At 42.7% G+C, this 12,340-nt stretch overlaps 2 protein-coding genes across 6 annotated transcripts in view; both read left to right on the top strand.

Annotated features, from left to right (window-relative positions):
* The first annotated feature begins 9 nt into the window (after nt 1-9).
* Nucleotides 10-1,034, top strand: UQCC4 (ubiquinol-cytochrome c reductase complex assembly factor 4). The gene is made up of 2 exons (XM_075767936.1): nt 10-470; nt 541-1,034. Exons 1-2 carry the CDS (start codon nt 10-12, stop codon nt 884-886), a joined length of 807 nt encoding a protein of 268 aa, XP_075624051.1. The 3' UTR covers nt 887-1,034.
* A 1,516-nt stretch (nt 1,035-2,550) lies between these two features.
* Nucleotides 2,551-12,340, top strand: part of UNKL (unk like zinc finger) — a 54,039-nt gene continuing 44,249 nt past the window's right edge. For 2 of the 5 annotated variants that reach the window (XM_075768082.1, XM_075768080.1), the window contains exons 1-3: nt 2,551-2,668; nt 4,363-4,572; nt 10,834-11,010. In XM_075768082.1, coding sequence (XP_075624197.1) covers nt 2,589-2,668; nt 4,363-4,572; nt 10,834-11,010 — 467 coding nt within the window. In that variant the 5' untranslated portion in view covers nt 2,551-2,588. Of the gene's footprint in view, nt 2,669-4,362; nt 4,573-10,833; nt 11,011-11,751; nt 11,816-12,340 lie in introns of those variants that run through there. The other 3 variants (XM_075768083.1, XM_075768081.1, XM_075768084.1) reach the window with 3 other exon arrangements.

Below are 12,340 nucleotides of genomic sequence, written 5' to 3'. Positions count from 1 at the left end.
GTGGTCTCTATGCTAAAACGTTTTCTGCGCAGACCTTCCCAGCAGCAGCGACTTTTTCTGCCACAGCAGAGCGTGACGCACCGCTCCACCCTCCCGTGCTCAAAGGATGATGTCATCTTTGGAGCGCGGGTGGATAGAATGGCGGCGGTTCAGGGCCGTTGGGAAGGTGCTCTGAGCACACCGCACTGTGAGGAAGGAAGAGCTGTGGCAATGCCCTGTGCGCGGCACGGGGTAAACCGGGCTCTTCCGCCACCGCCGGTGGGGCCGCTGCTGCAGGGGCCGCCGCTTTCCCGCCGCTGCTCCGGCTCCTCACACACACACACAGCCCCCCCCCGGGCGGCCATCGCCGTTCCCGCGCCGCTTCGCCCCGCCCTGCCGGGCGCCGCTGCCGCCATTCCGGTTCCGGCCGGCGCGGGGAGGCGGCGGGCAGGGCGGCGCGGCGGGATGAGCTGGGCGCTGTGCCGCTGGCGGTGAGGTGGCGGGCCCGGGGCCGGGGGTGCGGGATGCGCGCTCCCGCCCCTGACCCGTGTGTCTTTGCAGGGCGCGGCGCTCCCTGTGCCTGCCTGGGCCCCGGAGGTGGCTGGCGCGGCGGCGGGGCCCGGAGGGCGCGGATGCGGAGGGCGGGGGGGCCATCCCCTTCTCCGCCAGCAAGGCCAGTCCGCGGGCGTGGAGCGTCAGCCGGTCTATGGGGAGCGACCACGAGAGGCCGTGGGTGAAGGTGCTGCCTCTCAGCCTGCTGTGCGCTGGGCTGTTGATCTGGTGCGCGTTCAGGGAAGAAACGGAGATCGACGAGCGGCTGGAAGCGGTGTTCTCCGGTCAGATCGCGGACTCCTTAGATGTGGCCCCAAAAAGCAATGCTCCCCTGCAGCCGCAGGAGGACAAGTGAGGACGGGAGTGCGGCCGCAGTGAAGGAGCCGCCAGAAGTTTTCCTGGCGTTCGCCGGGTTAAAAGCTGTACTGACACTGACGGGAGACGTGCCTTCCCAGCCCATCGGCAGCCTTGCCTTGCAAGCTTGATTCCCTCACGTGCCGTGCTGCTTTCGGTGCCGGTCTCGGCTCGGTAATTCGCACTGGTACGTGTGCACGGGGGAGTTTCCTCCCGCGTTGCACGGTAGGGGTGAACGGGCTGTATGGCAAATCAACTCGCATTTGAAGGTTCGTTTTACACAACCCATCTCTTTTCCGTGGATCGTTTTTCTTAGATGCATGGTGTATTGAGAGAGCAAAGCTGTAAGTCTGTAAAATTGCTGCCGGAGGTGACCTTCATTTGACATTTTGCTAGTCACAGAGTTTGTTCAACTTGTATTGAAGACAACTGTAAGTGTGTGATTCGTTAATATGTGATTCTTTCTGTTGTGATCATTTTTTTGTAATTCTACTAAATAACCTAGAAATCGCCTTCTTCAGCCCTTACTGCGGAGTCAGTGCTTGTTTTCTGGACTAGAACTTTTTAGGCACACCTAATTTAGGTGATCATTATTGGTAGGAGAGGTTTTTGCAGTGAATCGAAGTGATTGGCTTGTATTATATTGGGGAGGAAACCCCTAGTTTTGTTGAACGATGTAGTATCTAGTTTTTCCCACAGATTTATAGATACTCACACTTGTACACTGGAGACTTTTCTTGGGGGGGACGAATCTAAGCTACTAATACAATTTAGTCCCTTTCCACATAAGAGGCATTTTTTTAAGCTTTGAAATATAAAAATGCAAAGCTGGTTTTGTGCCATTAGAATTCCTAATTAAAAAAACCAACACAAAACCCCCAAACAAATTGCACGTGGCAGCAACTAGTAAGACAGGCTGGAGCTAGAGAGAAAACTGAGTTAGTATCATGTTTGTCTAATACTGCACCACTGTGGTTTTTAATTGTGCTGTAGAATCCCCATAGTTGAACCAGGTGATGCCCAGTAAATGAGTACGGTTGGTTTGGTGCCGTCACAAGATTTAACCTGTCTTGGGGTTCAACTTTTACTACAGAGAATGTTGCAAGTGAGACACACGCATGAGGGCATCCTGGCAAATAAAGGAGTTATCCTGGACTTTACTGATTTAAGGTGTAATGCCTGCTTCTGCCTACCTGGCTTTCTCCCTCTTCTTTTAAAACGCTGCACCCAGCAACGTACTGCCTGGGTAATAATAAAGAGCTGCCCCTTTGTGTGTGCCTTATTTTCGGGTGCTGCGATAGGCGTTTAATAAAGAATCACCACCTGTAAAGCTATTCGCATAGTCTCTTGCTTTTAAGGTGTTGGGAAGACCTGCAAACTATTCGCAGCATTCTGTGCCATCAGCCGAGGCAGCTCCGCCTGCTCTCCCCGAAGCACACCCTCCCAGGGCGCTGGAGGACGCTTCTTGCGGGTGCCGTGGCGCCCCAGACCCGCGGTGCTGCAGCCCCGGCGGCGGGCGGCCCTTCCCGGCACCGGGGCGGGTTTGGCGGCGGGCGCGGACCGCGTTCACCTGCTCGCGCCCGCGGCGGAGGCCGGGGCGCCCGGGGCGCGCGCTCGTGGGGCGGGGCCGGCGGGCTCGCGCTGCGAGGGGCGGGGCCGGCAGGACCGGGCTGCGCCTGCGCTCTGCTGACCGCCGGGGGAAGATGCCGTCGGTTTCGAAAGCGGTGTCGCGGGGCGGCGGGTCCGGCGGGTCCCCGCAGACCGAGCAGCCGACGCATTATACGTAGGTACCGCGTCCTGGAGGCGCCCTGCTCCCTGGGCCCCGGCGCCGCGCGGGGAGGGCCTCAGGACCCGAGGCGGAGGGCCCGCTCCTGTGCCAGGCCTGCTCCGTGCGGCCTCCTGCACTGGCGGCAGGTCTGTGAGGAGACTGCCTGGCCCTGGCCGGCCGCCGCCGTACTCCGCCGTACTCCTTTTCCGGCTCCAGACGCCGCGGGGAGGAAGCCGCGTTCTGGGCCGACCGGATAGAGGCGGCCCGGGCACGGCTGGCTGCGGAGCGCCTGCGGCGGTTCTCCGCGTCTTGCGTCCGCTCCCACGGCCGTGCCTCGCCGGTCCGCACCGTGACCCGCCGGCATCCCCCGGCATCCCGGGCCCCGCAGCACCCTGTCGCACTCCGAGACCGCCCTCTCCAAGCTATGACAGCGGTCCTTCCACTTCTAACCGCTGCGTAGCCAGCCTCAGCTCGAGTCCTTGGGACGTTTCCGTGACAATTTTTGCAGACCTTCCCTTACTGAAAGACAGCTCCCATGTGCTCGCCATTCTCTCTGCAAGCCTATCTGTTTTCTTCTGATATGGTCTATAAAGTCCCTGCAGCCCTCTAGCACTACTGACAGCCCGTCTCCTGTAGGACCATGTGCAGTCCTGGGTAGTTTAGAGATTCTTCTCTAAACTTAAAAACATGCTTCATAATTCTGTGTCATTACATCCCCCGTGTGCCAATTTAAGCAACTGAGAATGAAAAGATGCCCTTTATTCCTTTTTCTAATCTTTTCCTTTCCCTATATCTTCAGTTCCCCTGTAGCCTGTTGCACATCCTGTACCCTTTGAGAGACCTCTGGGAACTCTAAGGTTCTTCTGCAAAGCCCCCATATATCCATTCCTCTGCAAATACTCCATAACTGGCAATGTAATGAACTTGCATAATTGGTTAATAGATACATAAACTGGGACAGGAAGAAGTGCTGTCTTACATCCTTCAACAAATGCCACAGTAGTGCCCAATTTGGCATGATCCTGACATCCTGTGGAAAGAAGTATCAGACTTCCTAACTAGCTTCTGTGCCCTGCATGCTAATGACGGACTGCCTTACTAACACCTAAGTAACCTTCAAAGACCCTAGACTATCTCAACACAAATGTAACAATTGCTAAAATAAGTTTGCTGAAGTCCTCTCATAGCCCCCCGAATAACCTTCATAAAGCTCTTTTAAGCCTCTACCTTTCTACGTAGTGTGACCACATTCTGGGAATGTTGTGATTAAGGACTAATGTTTAAATTAGGTGTTGTATTTAGCTAAAATAGCCTTTGTAGGACTATTTTGTGTGGTAGCAAGCAATATGAATGCTCATTCAAGTAACTTGTTGGGTTTATAATCTCTGTTTGGTGGTTACTTAGGACAATATTCTAAATATTGTGCTTTTTAAATTAATGTATTATTTGATTTTAGTTTAGTTACAAAACATAGTATAATTTACCAGGTATTCCACTGTATTTTATTAGTAATGCATCTGTCATAAAAAAATGAAGTCACTTGTATTCAACAACTAAACAGTAAATTGTGCATAGGAACTAAAACTGTATGCAGGTACATTTGTACAATTTTTCATGGGCTGTGTGCACTGAATTGTCAAGTGCCCTGTTAACACTGTAAAAATGTGCCTCCAATAAGATAAACTTGTAACACAGTTTAATTTTTTTAGGTATCTAAAGGAATTTAGGACAGAGCAGTGCCCCCTATTTTTGCAGCACAAGTGTACCCAGCACAGACCATTTACCTGTTTTCATTGGCATTTCCTAAATCAGCGTCGTCGTAGACCTATACGAAGGCGTGATGGGACTTTTAACTACAGTCCAGATGTTTATTGTACAAAATATGATGAGACTACAGGAATCTGCCCAGATGGAGATGAGTAAGTGATTTCTTTCAGTCCTAGGTGTTTATTTATAGTATTATCAGTGACATTAAGGAAAAAGCAAAAACGATTGATAGAATCCTGCTGCAGTTTATTTGAAAACATTTCTACAACTGATTTGTCATTTTTTTGGCACATATACTTTTATATAAGCATGTATTCTTTGGGCTGTCATAGAGTTAGAAGAACTATCATTTTGCATTGTGACAATCTTTAAAGCATAACATAAGGAACTGGTTTTCTGCTAGAATTGTTCCTGCACATTTATGCTAGTATTGTTGGTGCACCTTTTTTTTTCCCCCCAGTTGTGCTTTGTTTTTCTTCTGACAACTTTGAACTTGACCAGTAGGTCCAAACCGTACTGTATGGAGGTGGCTTCAAAATTTAAACTTATGTAGGTTTTGTGAGGATTGATGGATAGTAGAGGAGAATGTTTTGTGATGCTTCCAGTGAGAAAAAGCAAAGGAAGGAGTTACTGTTGCTTGTCTGGCTAGCCTGTTAGTGTTTGGATTTCCATGGTCATGTGTCTCTTCTAGATAAAGGCTATAGAGAGTCTTCAGTGAACTTGGGTAGGGGGAGAAATCTGGGGAGATGAGAATGAGCAAATGGTAGAGTATGGCAGGCAGGCATATATAGAGTGTGTGTAGATATATATATATATATAGGCTGGGTATATTGTGGCTGTATGTCAGAGCAGCTGCCTTCATCTGCAATGATGGAAGCAAGGAAGGACTTCTGACAAAAAAAAAAGTTGCGGAAAAACAGCTGGGAAATATGTAGTTATGCTGGTCACCTGTTTTAAAAATTGAAGATTAATTATTTTGGTTACTGTAGTGTATAGCAGCACTTGTCATGGGTCAGGTATCTTTTGTGTTACAGGCTGTAGTCACAGAGGAAAGAGGTGGGGTTTTCCCAGAGGCTTTACAAACTAAACGACAGAGATAAGAGAAGGTAAACAAAAATGCACTAGGCAGTATGACAATATTGAGTACCATGCCCAAGCAATATAAACAGTAAAAAATGTCTCTGAGGGATGATTTAAAAGAGAACAATTAATTATCTTTTCAGGTGTTTGTAAAACACTCTTGCCAGTCCTGGGGCAACATGGGCAGTTCTTTGAAAATCAGCAAACCAGGGTAATATATGCTCATGTCGTGGATTGGTTGGGGACAAAAATTGACCTTTCATTATTGAGTGATAGACACTCATTCTAAAAAAGGAAAAAGGAAGCAATGTTTTAAAAGAGTATTAGCTGGCAAGATTTAACTGTTAGAAGCAAATAAGAGGAGATGTTTCAGTAACTGAGATGTCAGATGGAAACCTCTTTGCTGCAGTTGGATTGGAAAGGTTGTCCCCTGCAGTTGCTGAAGATTACTCCCTGTTTAGGAGCCTAAATGACAAACAGGGTGATTATATTGTCTGGCATAGTGGAAGTGCAGAGGACTTGCCAGAAATAAGACCAGTAGTGAGATTCATACCTCTGTTTTAGCATGTCATGCTTACAGTTTGAATTAAATGGGTAGGTTTAAGAGTTATCAGCAAAGAGGTGGTGGACTTCAAGTTTGTGTTTTGCAGTGAAATTGCCCAAATGTAGAAGGATAAGAGCAGGGACCAAGGTTGGAGTCCTGTGAGACCCCTCACCAGAGGCATAAGAAAATGTTGAAGTTGGAAGATACGCTGCAAGAGGGATTGAGAGGAAAACATGAACATAACTGAATTCCCATAACAAAGGACAACAGTGTTTCAAGGGGAGAAAAATTGAGTAAAGCAGACAGTAAATTAAGAAAATGAAGATAGATGTGAGTAGAGAAAATGGAGTCTGTTTTCTTTGACTCAGTTATAAGGTGAGATTATTGAAGACATTAGTGAGAGAAGTTTCAGCGGAACTGTGGAGGCCTTATTTTAGATCTGATGCTGAGAACTGGTGGCTAGAAATGGCAGTCAACTATTGTAAGTTGATAGCTGATTGAAGCTAAGGTAGGTAAGAAAAGGAATACAAGGCAAATAGTAGGCAAGAGAAATCAAAGGTAACTTTCTTAAAGATAGGCGATGCCAGAGCATGTCTGTAGTGGCAGGAGAAAAAAAAGGAGGAAAACACTAACATTTCTGAGGACATGCTTATAGTGTGGCAGCATTCCTGTTTCAGAACTCAGCAAAAGAGTATTTTTTTGACCCTGTTTTGTCTTCTACCTAAAATTTAGCCTTTAATTTGGAGCAACTTCACATTCTTGTAGAAATAATGTTATTTATATTATATAGAAATAAATGTTAAAATAGTAGTGCCAGGACACCTTCATTTTTAAGCTATCTGTGACAACATATTGTTACTTTTTTTGGCTTTTATCTGTGTCTCTGTTTCTCTGTTCTGCTCATCTGAATACATGGTTAGGTTAATGCAGTTTGGGAGTTGATAGACAACCAGTGGAAAGGTAGAGTGATGACACCCCTAATTGTTCTCAGGAACACACTTTCAAGAGAGTTGAAATTGTTGGTTTCACCCAGGCTTGACTGTGATATTTCTTTCCAAAGTTCAACTTGGAATGAAAGGAAGCCCAAAATTTAAATCTGTTTAGAAAAGGGCAAATTAAAACAATCTGTTCTAAGGAAGGGCCTGTGAGAAAGACTAGATTACTTGCAGAGTTCGAGGCATGTATTTTGAGCAGTGAATAGTGTTCCTCCCAATTTCATAAGTGAGAATAGAAGTGATACTTTTTTTATTTTTCAATCTGATGTGTTTTTCAACCATTGTAGTCAACTGATGTCAGATTCTAAAAGAGAAGATTATTTTGGATATGTTAATATCTGTAATGTAAGACTGCTGTAAGAGTGAATGAATTACAGAAGCCTACTACAGAATAGCATTTCAAGTAATCATAGGAAGAAATATGTCAGTGCCTCAGAGTTGAGCAGAAGTAGAACTGTGTGGTTGTTGTCATATACTTAATAATATCTAGCATTACTCATTAATCTGGAACTATTTTATTCTTAAGGGTTATCTTTGGAATATTTATGATGTCAATTAAGAAGAGTGAAAAGGAAATACGCATTTCAGTAATCAGTTAACCTTTTAACCTGTTTCATGATATATACATCTACTTACTTTGAATACTGTAATGACAGTTTTACTTTGAGATCTGGATGCAGAAGACAAAATTGATTTCAATAGTTAATTCTTGTGTGTAGACTCCAATAGAACTTAAAAATACAGAGTAATGTTCTTTACTGATTCACGATTACTAAGTTAGGATTCGGTACAGTTATTTTAAGCTGGAAGATGGCTGTAGAAATATGGGCCATGAAATAGATTTGTTATTCTGCCTGGGAATGATTTTTTTTTTTCCCCTGAAATAAAATCTTTGTTCCTAAGAAATAAGTAATGTCTGAACAACCTTAGTACCAAACTATGGTACATAAGAACAAATTTATCAGTTTGCAGCCATGTAATCCGATGATAATTAAAAATCAGCCATTTTAAATCAAAATACCAGTCTTGTTTAAAGCTATGTATTACAATGGTTCATGCTCCATTAAAATATTTCATTAATAAGTGAAGGTAAGATCTAACTTCCCTCTAGTTCGTTAAAGGTGGAGTAGAGCAACTGTTCTGTGCATATTTCAGTGCATTGGCTTAGTTTGATACTATGTGTGAATAGGTACTATCTACCATCTAAAAGCTGCTTTTATTATGGGTTTTTGCCTTTCTCGCTAATGATCCTGTGATAAACTACAGCTGATCAAGATGTCTGTGGTTCATAGCATATGCATTATTGTGGTATTGTACAAATAACGATTTTTTATGTAAGACATACGCATACAAAATTGATGCCATAATTTTTGCTCTTTGAGGTTTGCATCTTGTTTAGTCCCCCTCAGTCAGCTTGAGAACTAGCCCTTATGTAGTTCTTTACAAGTTTTAGACAAAATTCAGGTAACAAACTGTCCTAGTCACACTGGCTAGCCTCATTAAAGCATTCTGGTAGTTTCTGGAGGGTGACTTCACCTGTTATGGGACTTTTTAGGCAGCTAGCAAAATGTGCAGTAGGAAAGCTGTGTTTTCAATAAAATTCAGATTGCATTAGCTATTGATGGCACAAGTATTGAGTGTTAGGTCAAACAAACCTAGGTTTAGTTTAGCAGAAGTAAGAGTCTTGTGACATAGTTTATATTTCTTTCCCAGCTTGTTTTTGGAATCCATGTTGTCTTTTTGTGGGAAAAACTGTGACCCGAGTATTTCTTCCTCTCTCATACTGCATACCACAAATTGTGCCTACCTTGTCTGTCAAGCTATGTCTATATTCCATCTTTTTTTTTTTTTTAAACACTAATTTAAAAATAATTGAAGGCTTTAACATTTATTATATTTTTGGACCCCCACTGATAAGGCAGTTTCTCTAGGGAAGAAGTGCAGATATTTAAGCAAAAATGTTTGCTTTCTGATAAGGAACCATGGACTTAGAGACAAGCGATGAGATGTAAACACATTTACGCTTCTTGCATGGAAGATAAGACATTTAATTCTTGTTTCCAACAGGAACGAGCAAACTTAAGTAGATGAAAATGGAGGCGTGAACATTATGCATAAGAATATGACAGAGTATTCTCACCTTTGAGAGGTGTGCATATATGAGTGAAAGATTAGAGTTTGTAATGAACAATCTGCTGGGAAAATGGAAACATTTGACCCCTGCAAAGATTCTGCTAGAGGTGGGACAGTTAGTAGTAACAAAACTATAGCCTCAGATTGCATTTCCTCTTGTTTAGAGTTCTGTACAGGACTAATGCTGGCAAAAGTATCTCATTTACTCTTGTGGGTTTTCTCATTTTTCCATATCAGTAGCAGTTCTAGCAGAACAGGAGGGCTGCATCAGTGCTATTCACGCAGCACAAAGAATTTCTCACAAACTTCAGCTGAGGCACTACAATGGGTCCAACAAAGATTTCATCCTGTCTGTCTTTCCGTGTAGAGCCAAGAAGTGTGAAAGGACTACTGTCAGATCCTGAGTGTAGGCTGTGCTCCATCTTACACTGACAAAATGAGCTGTAGCACTGAATTTGGTATATCTAGTCTTCCCACTAATTAATTCTGTTGGAATTTAAAGAGATAGGTACAAATCACTAGCTGCAGCCATTTATCTTTAAAGGAATGCTGATTTTAAAGTCCTATAAGGAAGCAACTTGATTCTCAGAAGTTGTAAACAGTATCACTTTCTGGAGGTCAGTACAAGCAGGAAGAATGTATGATTTTGTTGTAGATATATAAATACCAGACTTGTAAATGTTTGCAAACAGTTGCATTTGTTTAGTCTAGTTTCTAAATAACCATTTTATAATATAGTAAATAAAGCTTAAGCCAGCATAAATTCTCGTGAGTGTTAAAGTCTACTTAGTGCTTCACTATTCTCCCTCCATTCAAAGTAAAATATTTCTGTGTGACTTTTCATTTGTTGTTCTGTATCACTCTTTAAGCTTTTTGGTGCAGTTTCTTTTTACTTTGAGATGGGAGTAAGTAGTGTTTGGAGATTAGTATTTTTTCAAAACCAGCAGAGACCAAAATTAATTACACTGAAATAAACTGGGAGAGAACAGACATCCCTGTATATGTATTTTTGTGGGTTTTTAAAAAATTTGTTTACTATTGGTAGTTGGAATTACAATCTCTACATGATGCTAGCCATTTTAAAGTACAGACCATAACTCTCATAGTTGCATCTGAAAAATGGTTAGTATATGTACAAAGATGTACTGCTGATGTAAAAATTGTTCTGTTCCTTTTAACAGAAGAGTCACTTTAGATTTCCCCTGATATTGTTCAATAAGTTCCATGTCTGTAAAGAGCAGGCAGGAAAAAAGAATTACTGTGCCTCAAGTGCCCCTTGATTTTAGATGATGATAACATTTAAAAAAAATAAATTTCTTGTACCTCTTGGTCTAGAAATGATTTGAGTTTGTATCAATATGGAAGATGTCATTCCTTACGTCAGATGATGCTGTTGCTTGCAGGGGTGCTTGCTAGATTTATTAGTAATGTCTTTGTGAGCCAGCCTGCTAGAAAGTCTTATAACTTTAGCAGAGACTAAGAAATAGATTAATGTTTTTCATTTTGAAGCTGATCTGTGTTTGTTTGGGACAATTTTTGTTTGCAGAATCCTACAAAGTTACTTGTTATAAGTTGATAAAGAGATACAGTATGATTCAGAATTAAATTATTAAAAACAAAACTCAAAGCAATACTCTAACTTTGCTCTTTCTGTTATGTAGTTGCCCTTACCTGCATCGAACCACAGGGGATACAGAAAGGAAATATCATCTCAGATATTACAAGACTGGGACGTGCATTCATGAAACAGATGCCCGGGGTCACTGTGTGAAGAATGGAATTCACTGTGCCTTTGCTCATGGTCCACATGACCTTAGACCACCAGTGTATGATATAAGGTAGTCTTGTTTCAAATTCTTCAGCCTAAGTAGCAGGAACTACCACATGTCTGTTATTACCACATAGCAGAAAATGTAGTATGCTTTGCATGAAAAATATACTTGCTTCTGCAACTGTAAACATAAGAATACAGTTCGCTGTGCATCAGGATAGCAAATAGAAGCACACTGGGAAATACAAACACTAAGATTTTGTAACTTGCGATTTCTAGAGCCATATTTGTAATTCTTATGACTGATAAAAGACCAGATACTCTGCCTTATGTCATTTAATGCCTTGTAAATTTGCATGTGGTTTTTACATTCACAAATGTATGCTTTTCTTAAGCCATCTTTCAGGTTCTCAGCTTGTATGTTTGACATTTTGCCTAGTGACATCGCATTTTTTTAAATTATCTTGTATTTTTTCATGTATAAGATATCAGTATTATTTTCTGTCTCTCTAACATATAATCAAGTTATTGTTGAAAGAAGGTGCTTTGTGAATCAGGGTAGTGGTAGGTATGAGTTTTAGCTGTGGCCAAAGCTGGGAGATAAGCATGTTGTTGGGAGGTATTATGAATGGGTGGCAAGGGAGCTTTTGCTACAGAAAGTGGTCTGTATATACTCAATAGGAAAGGATACCAATTCCTAGAGGGCTTTGAGGCCTTGGAGGGTCATAAGTATCTCTTACTGGACACTGGAAGAGCGTTCTGGGGACGTATCACTATACCCTTGCCCTATTCTTATACTCTTCCCTAGGCATCTGCTATTGGCCACTGTTGGAGACAGGATTCCAGGCTAGATGAAGCTTTGATCTGAGCTGGTATGGCTTCTATTCTTACTTTTGTTATCCCTTATTCCCAGCCATCTGTTGGGAGATGTTAACTCTCCCTTCACAATAATTTTAGTAAATTTAGCACCTTTTCAGTAATTTCATAATTATTTAAATTCATATTTTGCCACAAAATTCACTGCTGCATTGCCTGGTCGCATATTGTTTAGTTATATATAGCTGTTCTTTCCAGAAGACTTTCTTCAATTAGCTAACCAATGCTTCTTCTGCAAGACATCTGTCCATTTTCTTTTTCTTCTTTTTAGCTTTCCTCATTTAGCATATGCAGCATGATGCCATGTCAGAGTGAATACAAAACGCTTAGTTTCTTTGTAATCTTTTGTATTGTATTAGAATGAGGAACCAATATATAGCAAGACTGAAACCAAGTTCCATTCTCTAAATGTCTTTTAATGTGTTACATGATTGTTTATTGGTGTTTGGCTACGTATAGTGCATCAGGAGGAGCTGAAGACATTTGTGGTCAGAGTCTATGTTTAGTGGCTTGAACCCACA

The sequence above is a fragment of the Balearica regulorum genome, chromosome 15, assembly GCF_011004875.1.
Source record: "Balearica regulorum gibbericeps isolate bBalReg1 chromosome 15, bBalReg1.pri, whole genome shotgun sequence".
NCBI classification, from domain to species: domain Eukaryota; kingdom Metazoa; phylum Chordata; class Aves; order Gruiformes; family Gruidae; genus Balearica; species Balearica regulorum.
The sequence above is the reverse complement of the archived record's forward strand: the minus strand, read 5'-3'. Positions and strand labels throughout refer to the sequence as shown.